We start from the raw sequence: 14,214 nt of genomic DNA on the forward strand, positions 1-14,214 counted from the left end.
AAAATGACTGAGCATGTTATGCTTAAGTGGGTGTGAGAGAGGAAGGTACATTGCAAAAAAAGTATTGAGGAAAGAACCTTAGAGATGAATTCAGGGATCTTTGTGCCAGGAAACCCTTAATAGTGGGTAGTGATGGTATAAAGTTACCCTAAGCAGTAGAGGCTTTTTCATGGGATAGTTGGGACTGACATGGGCTGGGATTCATGAATCTAGAATTAACAAAATTTCTAAATCTGGGTAGTATGATAATTAAGTAGACATTCATAGAGCTAAATTAGAGAAACAAGGAAAGAGTAAGTCTATTGTCTACCCTTAGTTTTCCTTATTTTCAGATGTCAACCAGAAGTTCTAGTTTTCTTCAACAATCCAAAGATTTTGAATTCCTGTGTCCATTCATTAAAATGAGAAAAATGAAAAATCATTTCAATCTCTTCTTGGTCCTCATTCAGTTAGCTTATTATCATCTCATATCTTCTGAATTGTGGCAAGTGAAAATTTAAGAAGTATTCCCATTTGCAAAAGTCAATGCCTTTTAATGAAAAGGATGCAGGAAAGACAAAAAGCAGATAGTGGGGTTTTTTCCCAGTGCATTGTTAGCATTTGTTCTTCATTAAACAATAACAGATATCCATTAGTCTGAGTAATTCAAGAGCCCAGTAACTATTGTCAAATGCTGAAGATGTTACTGCCTAAGTCTGATTTGGAATAGCTATTTGGATCTTAATTATTAATGGGATCAGCCTTTTGTATGTCAGCAACAGCATAGCCTAAGGTAAAAGCACTACAGGAAATCCTATTAGAATAGAATTTCCTTTCCTTAGGGGCTCCCCTTAGATTCCATTATTCACTTAGCTATCCTATGTCAGAGAAATTAAAATCTTGCCTGTGATCAGATCCCCAAGGAGAAACCATGGAGGGAAGAGAAGGCGGTGGCACTGGCATTAGTTCCAAAATATTCAAGTGAGAGTTATGTTGGCCTTTGGTCACATTTAGTGATTATAACAGCCTAGACAAAAAGCAGGCACCATAGGAAAAAGGAACAGAGCAGAACAGAGCACAGAGAAGCCTCCTTAGGAAGGAAAGGCTCTGTGTCACATCCTTCAGCTAGCTGATAAACAATGCTTCCATTGGCTTCTTGAGGACCATCCGTTGAATGCTTAGGCAGGGGGTGATGGCAGTGCTGTTGTCACTTGTCTTGGTGGCAGTTTCAGGTAAGTGACTTTAATGGTTAATGTGTGTCAAGTCTTTAGAAATCATGAGTTGTCATTTTATACACTATTCTGTACACGCTCTCCTGATTGCTCGTTTCATTAGCCATCTGTAAAATGCCAGCACTGAGAAGATATATAGAGACCAATCATTCATTTAGGATGTGCAGTTTTAATTAGATACCCATAGATATATGCTTTTATACCCATTATAGATGAGAAAAAGAATCTAAAGTGTATTGTTTTAATGATTTAATTAGTGACTGCTTTTCTAAAAAATCAAGTCCTATTTGCAGTTATTCTCATAGATAGCTTTTGGGTATATTCTATTTTTAAATTCTTTTCTGCATTCGAGTAAAAACAAAAACCAACAAATATCCTTACCCTTCTTAATTGTTGTGCCTTTAGAAGCCCTATAAATGTTTTCCAGAAGTATACCATGTCCTCAGTTGAATATTCTTTTGTTACTACAGCTTTTGTTATCTGAAGCTTTATAGAGCACAGTTCTGGGCATTATTCTAATGCAGGTGGGTCACTGAATCTAGATAATCTGACATCAAGATTTCTCTAGCTTAAAAAAATAAGTTACCCATCATGATAGTACTTTTTTCTCATGCTGTTGTTTCTATTTTAACATTAGCAATACTTTTGAGCTAATGCATTTTAATGAATTAAGGAAAATTCTCTTGACTCCTCATGTTGTCACCTAGAGGCACCAATGTTCATTTTATTGTTTTCCCAGTTGAGGTATGGGAATCCTAGAAGTCTTGATAAGGAACTGATGAACATTTTATAAATTCAAAAATTCTGTGGAAATAGTGTGGGTTGCCAGATACTTAAGTGATGACTCATAAGGTAGATGGAAGAAAATAATAGAGACCTACTGCTCCCAAAGGTAATGTAAGAAATTCAGGAAGGTTGAATTTAAAATAGTAGAAATTTTAAAGCATAAAAAACAAAGGAAGCATAGGCAGATTTGAAGTGTAAATGCCAAAAAGAAGATGCACAGCAGATTACAACTATGAACCTATAACCACAAACTTGTAGAAGCTGACAGAATGAAGTTTTGTATTCTGAAAAAATATATATTAAAGTTAGAAAAACTTTTAAAAAAGGAATCTTTTCCTACTTCTCTGATTTTGGAGGATTTGCTTCATGGGTAATTTAAACACAGAATAGAAAGTATTTCACAATGATTCCAGAAAAAAATTGGGCTCAGATATTTCTTTTGTTACAGTAATAGAACTCCTTTGGAATTTTGTTGGGTTATCAAAGATGGTCTGTAAATGCAAAAGGTTTGAACAAATTACCAGTGAGTACTTACTATGCTGTGAAAATATAAGGTTAATTCTTAAACTCCAATAATGCTTTCTGCTTTTTAATGCTATCATGAATATTTTAAGCATCACTCATATATATTTCCAATAAACTCTTCTTTATCCTGCTCAAGCTTCAGTTTCATCCTTGGGATCTATTTCCTACCAATTCTCAGACCCAGTTTCATTCTAGTACTAAAGAAACCACACTCAAATGGTGGGTGCAAGAGACACTACACCTAGGGGTAAGGGCAAAACATTGCAAGGGAATTAACTGTGCCTTATCATGAAGCTGTGCCCATTCATCAAAACAAAGATAATGAAGACATAATTTCATTTTCTTTCTCTTTCATTTTTGGTACCCTCCTGTACTTAAAAGTACTTCAAAATTCTTTCCTTCACAGATTTTACTTCCAGGAGAGTCTTCCCTGTAGACAAATGAAATATACAAGTTAAAAAATTAATATTCAAGAAGACAATTGGGCCAAGAATTATTCTTAGATTTGTTCTTGATGGCATCTATCAATGTTGAAATATCTCTGATCTCTGAGTCATTTAGTACTTGTGGGAATGTCACATTGGCTTTCATGGGGGCATAATTTACTGTTAATTAATGGTCACTTAAATTCTTAATCTCTTTCTTGTAATTGATCTTTCTCCTCAGGCAAATTCGCATTCATAGTAGAACTGTAATTATTATTTCTTCTTTGAAAAAATAGTCTTCTCCCCTAGAACACAAAAACAATTCAATTGTTCATTACCTTTCTTCCATAATTTTTTTCTTCTTTGTTGCTAGTTCCAGTTTCTTTTTACTATTGCCTTCTTTTCTTCTTTCTAAAAGCACTTTTGTGTTTCTACCTTTATCTCTGGAAATTCATACAGATATTTTTGCCAGGTTTTAGGAAAAATGTATCCTACTCAATTCAGACCCAGAATATTTGGAATATGCCCAAGAAAAATAATGGTATTGGGGGAAATGGGCTGACTCATTCATTCCCCAGGACTATCTCCCCTTTCAGTCTTTAACTATGTCCCTTATACTAACATACTCCCTTTAGTATTTCCCCTATCTGAAACTTGAATTTGGACCTCACTAGTGAAGCAAAAGGTGGGCTATCCATTGCCAAACTAGAAGAGAGAACATCAGACCAACCTCGTAGGAAATCCTGATTCCTTACCACTGCCATATTGTCATTTAAAAAATCCTATCAAGTAGTCTTATCCACGAATATATTTCCTGGCCAGATATACTGTTCATTTTGAAAATCACTGTTCAAAATGACCCTGAAAATGATACTCAAATTTAGTCTCACCCTCTTCCCCCCACTCCCAATCATTCTCATCTTTTCCCACCCCTGTCTGTACAGTGGAATATATGCTGCTACTTTTTATCATCTTCTTGGGAGCATAGTTAGAAAATAAAGCACTCATTAGATTCCTAACTCTGATGATAATGAAGGTGAATATTCTACTGACCACAATAAGTCTGGAAGTATACCTCCTGCACAATTTTGTTAGCATTTTGGTCACAGTGACATTGATAAATCATAGAAATTGCTGCCTGTGGCGGCAAGTGACATGACATCATTCATAAAGAAATGGGTATAAACAGGATTGTCGCACAGGGAGAAGATATCTCATTTACAGTTTCCTGCTGGATCCCTCATACCTTCAGCAGCTCATCAAAATAACCATCAAAACCACTGAGAGCCCAGGCGAATGCATGCCCAGGACACTCCAGATTAGATTTCACTCACGCACTTTGGCAGGAGGTGTGCAATTTGCTTCAGTCCAATGACTTAGCGAAGCTGCAAGTTCCCCAAGGGTTAGCAAAGCTTGTGAACAAAATATCTTTCTGCAATTCAGAGAAAGCATTCACAAATTTGTCACTTACAATTGTTGATGCTCATTTCTCTTGTTTCCCATCCCCCACCCCCCAAATTATTGCCCTTCCAGTTCTTCCCTGAATCAAGATTCCTGGCACATAGGAAACCATTTTTTCCTCTGCAAGCAGAGAGAATTTTCTCAAAACAAAGATTGTATTTTCTGATAAGTGCATTTTTTAATGAGTCAGAAGAGATAAGATTTTTTGAGTAGAAGACTATGAAACAAAAATCATATTTATTCAACCTTATTCAGGTGTTTATTGATTTTCTCAATCAACAGTTATTTATTAATTGCCTGTTAAACATATACATTAATTGCCTGTTACACATATACATATGCACACAAACCTCCATCCATCCACATGTACATGCAAATACATGTGTGTATATGTGTATGGTAGCAGACATTGTGCTGGGATCTGAGATACAAAGATAACAGTCCTTGCCCTCAATTACCTTTTGTTCTATGGGGCACTCTTAATTTTCCCCAATCCTATCCTTCTGTCCCCATATATTCAACTAATGACCACATTGTGTTCATTTCTATCTCCATACCATCATGAAAATCTACCACCTTTTCTCCACTTATACTATTACCATTATACTTCAGCTCCTTATCATCTCTGAACTATTCCAATATTCTCCTAATTGATTTCCCTGCCTCAAGTCTCTTACCATTCCTTAGAATGATATTCCAAAAATGCAAATTTAAGCAAATCAGTCCTGTACTCAATAAACTCCATTGGTTCCTTATTGCATCTAAGTATCACATAGAAACCCCTCTGTTTGGCTTTAAACTCTTTCACAAACCATTCTAGTCTTATACATTTCCCTCTTCCCCATATTTTAATATTCAAAAATATTATCGAGGAAAAAATTGTTCTTTCCCTCATTTCCATGTTTTTGCACAGATGGGCAAAATGCCTCAAATCACTCACTGTTTACCTCTACCTCTTAAAAATCTCTTATTTACTGCAAAACTTATCTAGAGACACCATTGGCATGAAGCCTTCTCCCAGTTCCCCCAGTTGCTAGTGCCCTCTCTTTCTCTCCAAATTATCTTGTATGTATTTCACATCCATGTACGTATATGGTTCCTGTCCATTATCAAAGAAGACAAAACAGCTTCATTATGTTGGGGACAAGTTACAGTGTGTCAGTTGTGGCTGATCAGGTTAATATGAGCTCAGAATGCTCTACCACAGGTCGGGCACAAATAGTCCATGTGAATACATTGGAGTGGTTACTCTAAGCTTGTGCATCTCCTGTTTCCTTTGAGCTGCTTCCACTCTTCCTTGCTTACAGAGCACAGCACCTACATTGGGTGGTCCTGGACCAGTGTCTCTCATCTCATGCAATCAATTCCAAAGAACTTAAGAGGGACCTGGATAATATCTTTGTATCACTTTTTCTGACCTTTGCACTTGCTCTGTGTGAGTTCTCCCCCAAATAGTCTTTTTGGCAAGCATATATATGGCCAACCCATCATAGTTGTACTCTCTGTAGAAACATTTAGCAGTTTAGTTCAAGAAAGGACCTCGATGTCTGCTATCTTCTCCTGCCAGGTGATCTTCAGAATCTTCCTAAGACAATTTAAATGGAAGTGATTCAGTTTACCTTCACACACACATGCACACACATATATGCACATGTGTATACATGTATGTATACACATTATGTGTATGTTATCTCTTCTGATTAGATGTAAACTCCTTGAAACCAGGGACTATTTCATTTTTGTCATGGATCTTCAGGGCCTAGCATTGTACCTTGCTAGCACTGAGGGATCAAGAAAGTCTTCTTGTAGAAAGTGGTACTTGAGTTGAGAATTGAAAGAAATAATGAATTCTAAGAGGTTTAGTCTAGTGCTCCCTATTTTTCCAGTCTTGCCTCATGCCATGTGTTACCTGGTCATGCATTCTGTACTCCACTCAAATCAGTCTTTTTTGGTCCCTGAAACATTCTTGAACTTTTATGCTTTCACTCTTGCTGTTCTTTACATTTGGAATGTGCTTACTTTTTTTGGTAGGGCAATGGGGTTAAGTGACTTGCCCAAGGTCACACAGCTAGGCAATTATTAAGTGTCTAAGGCTGGATTTGAACTCAGGTACTCCTGACTCCAGGGCCGGTGCTCTATCCAGTGCACCACCTAGCTGCCCCTACTTTTCTTCTTTATCTGTTGAATTCCTTTTGTTGGGTCATTTTTCATCTCTAACTTCTTGTGATACCATTTGGGGTTTTCTTGGCAAAGATCACCAGCTCATTTTACAGATGAGAAAACTAAGGCAAACAGGGTTTGCCTTCAAGTATTGTTTGGTCAGATTTGAGGAGTTTTCCTGACTCCAGAGCTCATATGCTCTATCTGCTACCTAGTTGTCCTAGTCATCCTTAAAAGATCAACCCAAATATCATCTATTCATGAAGCTTTTCATGTCAGTAAGGATACCTTCCAGTTGGTAAGAACCATTTCCTCTCTTAGATCTCTCAAATCTCACATAGCACTTTACTTAAAATCTCTCTAAAGAACTTAGGTATTCTCTAGTAAAATTGTATATGCATATATTTTATCTTTCTTATTAGATTTCAAATTCCATAAACAAAGATACTATATTTTAAATATGCTTTTTATTTCCACCAGAATCTAGAAGTATTTTGTATATAGTAGGCACTTAAAAATATTTGTTGAATCATTTTACCTAATTTTTAGGTTCCCACCATTGCTGATTGCTAGGATTTTCTGGTAATTATCACAGAAACATCTGAGAGTAAGAAAGAATTCAAAAGGACAAAGTTATTGCTAACATTATGAAAGCATCATCATTGTTCAGCCAGTTAGTATAGTCAAGGCTTTAGACCCAATCAATTTTAAGCATGACCTTGCTCACAACTTTGCACAGGAATACACAACTCAGTACAATACAAATACAATTGTGAAGGGAAAACCACCCACCTAGGAAATTTAAGTAGATTTCCCAGAGCCACACTGCTTAGTCACAGTGGAGTCTCACCGGGCTTTTCCTCCTGTCAACACATTCAATTTAAGGCCACTGTATAAGGAATTTAGGAAATACCAACCAAGATCTGGATTATTTCTACTTTTATTAGCTCAGGCAAATTCAGAGGAGAGGAGAGGCTATAAGCAATGGCTGTCTCCCTGATTCTAACAATTCTATCACAGAATCACAGGATTTAAAGCTTGTAGATGATTTAGAAATAACACTAACACACACACACACATACACACACACACACACACACACACACACACACACACACACACACACACTCACTGAAATCCTTGCCTGACATCACATAACCAGGAAGTAGCAGGTCAAAGATTCAAACCCAGGTCTTTAAATTCAGCCCTCATAAGGTCACTTTACCTCCCTAGCTAGCAACCCAATTTTACTCTATCTATGCAGGGAGAATTGGTCCACAGCAACAGAAATCAAAACATTATCCCCCCCTATTCATTGGCCCCAATCAATGGTTGTTAGTAGTACCATCCTAGTGTGAGTTGGCACAGACTATTATAAGTCTGCATCATATATCTCAATACTTCCACATCTAGCACTCTCTTCTATGGATCAGCTGCCCTTCTCTTGAAGTTTTGGGAGATAAGTCTCAAACTTTTCTTCTTATTTTCTTTTCTTCTTATTCAGTCCTAGTTTCCCCTGTCTTCTATGTTTTTTATCCTAAACTCACCAAACTAGTCACATATAGGACTGGAACTTTTCTATTACTTCAGTAGTTCCACTCAATCTCATATTAAACCTGTTTCTTTTGTCTTTATAGATGTTCCTTTAATGCTATGTTCCAAATCCCCAAGCAATAGGATGCCCTGCTAAACAGTATTTTAAGAAATTAGGTCTTTTTGAAATATTTGCATCAGTACTGCCTCTTCCTAGACTAAAATGGTTCTCAATAGGAATTCATTTTGACTATCAAAATCCATCTTTCCTATCAGAGTCCCCAAATTCTGCTTCTGATAGAAATGCCTTCAAAGTTCTAGAAACTCCACCTTTACAGATTTACCAGCAGGGAGCTGCCCTGTTCCATCAGAAGACTGGTCCATTCTAGGGCAGGATGGCCCATTCTTTCCCAAACTAACAATCACCCTTCTTGGATTTGTCGAAGATGAGGTTTTAATCAGCCCAAATGACCTCCAAAAATCATTGTCTGCTCATAATTCTCTTGACACACTGGAACAGAAATTACAAGCTAGGGCAACAGGAATGCTATCATAGCTGAAAGAATTGATGGAACTATCATCCAGGATATAGATATAGAATCCTTTTGCTGTATCACAAACTGAGAGCCACCCCTTTAATTTTAAGCACTATCAAATCCTATAGAACTGGTAGAATTGAAAGTGTTAATTTTACTTCTCAAGCTCCCATAACCCTTAGCTGTCCTTTGTTCTGCTAACTTCTGACATAGACACATTCAAAAGAATGGGAAAGTGATTTCAAGGATGTTCTGGTTCAGTTTAGTCATTTTTCAATCATGACCAACTCTGTGACCTCATTTGGGATTTTCTTGACAAAGATACTGAATTCCTTTAGCCAGCTCATTACAGATGAGGATCTGAGGGTAATATGGTTATGTGATGCCCAGGCTCACCCAGCCAGTAAGTGTCTGAAGCCCTTCAAGGATGTAGTTGCTATAAATCTAGTAGAATTGGAATTTTCAATTGATCTGTGGGATGTGTTCCATCTGTATGATGTAGACTATGCTCTTGCTTACCTTTATACTGTTATGTTGTTGCTTTGTTGTTTTCTGTTTGCTTTTGTTCTTGGCGCCTTTGACTGTCATATTCATGATGCACTTTCTTTTTTTTTTTTAGGTGTTTTTTTGGCAAGGCAAATGAGGTTAAGTGGCTTGCCCAAGGCCACACAGCTAGGTAATTATTAAGTGTCTGAGACTGGATTTGAACCCAGGTACTCCTGACTCCAGGGCCGGTGCTTTATCCACTACTCCACCTAGCCGCCCCTGCACTTTCTCAGAAGTTAAAATTACCATGACTTTTTGTAGCATTTGCCAAACCTAACTAAAGTAAGACTACAAATTAACTATCATATTAGTGTACTATATATTTTTTATTCTGTGTGCATCCTTTGAATAATTATTTTATTTTTAATGTGGTCCTAAGATAGTTTAAAGTTGGACAGCTCTGGTCTAGTGAAAAAGACTTTTCCAGCTGACACTTAAAAAGCACAGAGATTTATAGGGAAAATCACTGAGGTAACTTGATTCTTAGGGCAACTAAGTGACACAGAAGATAGAGAGTGCCAGGCTTGAAGTCAGAAAGACTCAGCTTGAGGTCAGGAAGACCTCATATATTTACTAGCTATATGACCCTGGGCAAGTCACTTAACCTTGTTTGCCTTAGTTCCTCCTCTGTAAAATGAGCTGGAAAAGGAAATGGCAAGCCTTTAAATGAAAATCCCAAATGAGATCATGAAGACTCAGACATGAATGTAAAAACTGGACAATAATCAAAAAAACCCTGATTTCCAGGAAGTACATCCCTATGTCACAGTGAAAGCTTACTGACTACCTTATTTACCCCCTTTCTGTATAGTACAGAATAGGAAATAGTAGCTTGAAGAGTTGGAGTAATTTTGCTTTTATAAGGTACCTACCAATGGCCTCAGAGGAAGGCTAATGCCCTCCTTGTGAATACTGACAGCAAATATATCTTCTTGCTCTCCATTTTCAATTGACTTGCCTCCCTAATTATGGTAACCCTCTTCATGGTAGTTTTTTTTTTAATTTGTTGAAGGAGGTTCATAGAATATGAAATAAAAAATCCAATTAAGCTAAATTAGTATTCAGAAGAAAGAATTAAGTAAAAGTTTAATTTTACTAAAAGAAGCTTTTGGAGTTCCAAGATGATTCCCTTTTTATTTAGTCACTAAGAATAGTGCTAATGATCAATAAATAGCCAGTCTTCACCTATGTCCTTGAAAAGGTGAGAAGGAATTTTATTTCCAATAACTACTAATTCTGAGTCTTCTATAAAAAAACTAGAAACATTTGCCATGAGTCCCCTGAAATGATAAATTGGTTCAGTTGTTTTTGCTATAAAATTTTGCTCCTGGGCATTTAAATCACCAACTTACTTTGCGTAAGAAGACTTAAAACTCCAAATGACTGAGAAATGCCAGTGAATTTATAGTTTTACAATAAATAACTATAGATAAACATTAGGCCAAAAATGGTCGTTAGAGGAAAAATGTCAACTCTACTAAGTGTTATCAAATTTTGAACCCATTAAAAAACTCAGAAAATTTCTGACTAGTGACCTGCATTCTTCATTGTCTCCTCCATCTGTATCTAGGTTCTCCTATTCTCATCTCTTACTTATCATTGTATCTGTGTTTTCATAGAATGTATCCCATTATCTTTCATTCTTATGTCTTACTGATGGTCATCGATTTTCTTTTCAGGGATCCTATGCACAGGTACTCCTCATCCTAGAAATTCTACCCTTTACCATTTGACTCAAAAGCTACTGCAGAATTATCACAAGGGAGTGAGACCTGTTCAAAACTGGACTCAGGTCACAACTGTTTACCTGGATTTATTGGTTCACGCTGTATTGGATGTGGTAAGGACTATCTTGTTTGCCTTTATTTATATGCTAGCTCCTGATAAATACTGCCTGAATGTAGTAGGTGCCAAATAAAGAAGGTTCCAGTTGAAATGGATGAAAGTTTTATGATTGCTGTATGTAAGTGGGAATTCTGGATTAAAATTCCCAAAGTCCCTATTGATGTTGAAGGAAGAATTAACCAGTAAAATTCAAGATACTTTACAAAGAAGATTTTCAGACTTGGATTTTATGATCTTTGAGCAGGATTTGAAAATTATACATGCCCCACTTCCCTCATCAAAATATGAACACAGCATTACCTCTAAAAAATAGTGGTGTTATAACAATAGTTGTTCCACCAAAAGCTTTGAGCCTTCCCTATGATTCATGACATGAATGATCACAAAATAAAATACCTAGCTATCATGGAAGCAATACTTTCTAAGATTAAAAACATGCATATTTTCAAAAGGTAAAAATATTTCTTACCACTACCCTTACTCTGTGTATGAGTTTGCCTATCTTGCCTATTCCAAGCCCCAGCTTTAACAAATATGACAGACACAAAATTCATATGAACTATGAAGGTAATAGGCAGTCTTTCTTTCCAATGCTTAAGCATTTTAGGAATAAGGAAAAAAATATTCCATGTCTAGAAAATGAATATAGTGTTTCAATGTTTAGAGATGCTCCTTCCTAAAATGCTGCCCAAAGTTGGGTGGAGCTGATTTTGAGATGACTGAATTTTGTTTTTTGTGTTTGCTTTTAGTCACAGAAGACTTCCTAATTACAAGATAATAAAGGGAAACAGTCCTCATAATTCAGGTCTCATATTAATTTAAGAGCAGATTTTTGCCAAATATACCATTTTAAAATGAGAGAGAATACATATATTTTAATGGTTATATGTTAGCTTTTAAGCTCTGTACTTTGAGCCAAGTACTCTTGCCTTGATTTATTGGATCTGGTATTGAAACTGATGAGAAAACCAATGCAGAACTTACATTTTAAAAGATAATAGTTATGATAAAATTTTCTGTTGTACTTGTTATTTAGTCCAAGTAATTTTTAGGCAGATTTCCACATTCATGTTTAAATAAATTAAATCATGTTTTGTGACATTAAAAATTAAACAATATTAATAATAATAATAAATAATAAACAAAAATAAATATTTATTGAGTTTTAGCATATCAGATACTGCTAAACATTGGGGATTCAAAAAGAGACAAAAGGTAGTCTCTGCTGTCAAAGAGCTTGCAATCTATTGGGAGAGAAAGCATGCAGAAATAAACAAAAATGTACAAAGCAAGCTTATATACAGGATAAATCGGAAATCATTAACAAATGAAATATGAGAATTACAAGGGATTGGGGAAGGGGTCTTGCAAAAGAAGGGATTTTAATTGGGATTTAAAGGAAGCCAGGAAGATCAGGCAAGCAGAAGAGTAAAAGCATTCCAGGGCATGATGGACAGTCAGAGAAAAGGCATTGGAGCCAGGAGATGGTGTGGCCATTATCATTGGACTGGAGAATAAAGTACAAGAAGTAAAGTACAAGAAGACTGAAGAGCTAGGGGCTAGGTTATGATGGGAACTGAATGCCAGAGTTATTTTATATTTAATCCTATCCTCTCTCTACCTTTTTGCTGACCTTTAATCTCACATCTCCAACTCCCTCTTTGACATTTGGTAAAGGATATCAAGTAGATATCTTAAATTCAACATGTCTAAAACAGAACTCATTATCTTTCCCTTAAATCCTCATCCCTACCACTTTTTATTGCCATCCAGTCAGTCTCTCAGGCTTGCAATAATGGAGTTATTCAGAATTCCTCCCATTCTTTTAGCCTCTCTTATCAAATCTGTTATCAAGACCTGTTCATTTCATTTCTGAAATATTTCTTGAACATGCCCCTTTCTTTCCCCATCCAACTGTCCCCACTTATCACCTCTTGTCTTGATTACTGCTTGAACTTAATGGTGGGTCTGCCTGCCTTAAGTCTCTTCTTATTCCAATTCATCTTTTATTCAGTCATTAAAGTGATTTTCCTAAAGTACAAGTCTGACCATGTCACTCCCCTGCTCAATAAACTCCAATGGTTCCCTTGCTTCCAGCATCAATTTCAAAATGTTTCATTTTGACATTCAAAACCCTCTCCGTAATCTAGCCCCATCTACTTCTCCAGTCTTCTTATACCTTACTCCCCAACAGGTATTCTTCAATAAAGTGACACTGGCCTCCTAGCTTTTCCATAAACACGACACTCTATCTCTCAGTTGCAGGGCTATCCCTTCCTCCTCTACTTCTACTGCTGACCTCCCTGTATTCTGTTAAGTCTCATCTAAAATTCCCATCTTTCTCCACTTCCCTTTTAAATTATAACATCTTCCCTTGGGAAGTTATTTCCTATTTTTCCCTCTAAATAGTTAGTTCTCTCTCTCTCTCTCTCTCTCTCTCTCTCTCTCTCTCTCTCTCTCATATAATGTTTGCATATGGTCTCCTCCAATAGATTGTAAGCTCCTTGTAGGCAGAAACTTTTTTCTTTTACTTTTTTTTGGTATCCCTAGTGCAGAACACAGAATCTGGAACATAGTAGTCTTTTAACAAATGTTTATTGATTTATTGATTGATCCTGGAGGTGATTGGAAGCCACTAGAGGCTAATGAGTTAAAATCACTTTAGTGGATGAAAGAAAGTGAAATGAGACTTGAAGCAGGCAGACTCAAAAATAGGCTGTTGTGATAATTCAAGCGTGGGATGATGAAGGCCTGCCCTAGAGCAGTGTCAGTGTCAAAGGAGAGAAGGGGCCAATTCAAAGATGGAGCAAAGTTATGGGTGGTGGTGAGGGTGAGAGATAGTGAGGAGTCCAGAATGACTTCTTAGTTGTGAGCCTGAGGAACTGGAAATTGCTATTGTCCTCTACAGTAATAGAGAAAGAGGAAATGGGAAAAGATTTTTAAAGCCTTTTATTTTTCATGCACAAAATAGGTTACATAAAAATCCTGAAAGATGTTTAATTTAATTCTAGTTAACAACCCCCTAAGAAAGGCCCAGCGTTAACCAAGCTCTAAATTGAAACTCCTTTGAGACAGTTTTCTATGTGTAAATTTGGAGTCCTGGTCTCCTAGGGATGTTTCCTCAACTATATAAAGGAGATACTACTCGGAAATTTTGTCCCTGGGTTACCAATGCATTATTTAATG

The 14,214-nt window shown here is 36.6% G+C and overlaps 1 protein-coding gene across 1 annotated transcript in view; it reads left to right on the forward strand.

Annotated features, from left to right (window-relative positions):
- Window positions 1-872: 872 nt before the first annotated feature.
- LOC141507054 (5-hydroxytryptamine receptor 3B-like) overlaps window positions 873-14,214 on the forward strand; it is a 31,370-nt gene continuing 18,028 nt past the window's right edge. The window contains exons 1-2 of the mRNA XM_074214381.1: window positions 873-1,211; window positions 10,863-11,023. Coding sequence (XP_074070482.1) covers window positions 1,154-1,211; window positions 10,863-11,023 — 219 coding nt within the window. The 5' untranslated portion in view covers window positions 873-1,153. The remainder of the gene's footprint in view (window positions 1,212-10,862; window positions 11,024-14,214) is intronic.

Source organism: Macrotis lagotis, chromosome 1, assembly GCF_037893015.1.
Source record: "Macrotis lagotis isolate mMagLag1 chromosome 1, bilby.v1.9.chrom.fasta, whole genome shotgun sequence".
NCBI classification, from domain to species: domain Eukaryota; kingdom Metazoa; phylum Chordata; class Mammalia; order Peramelemorphia; family Peramelidae; genus Macrotis; species Macrotis lagotis.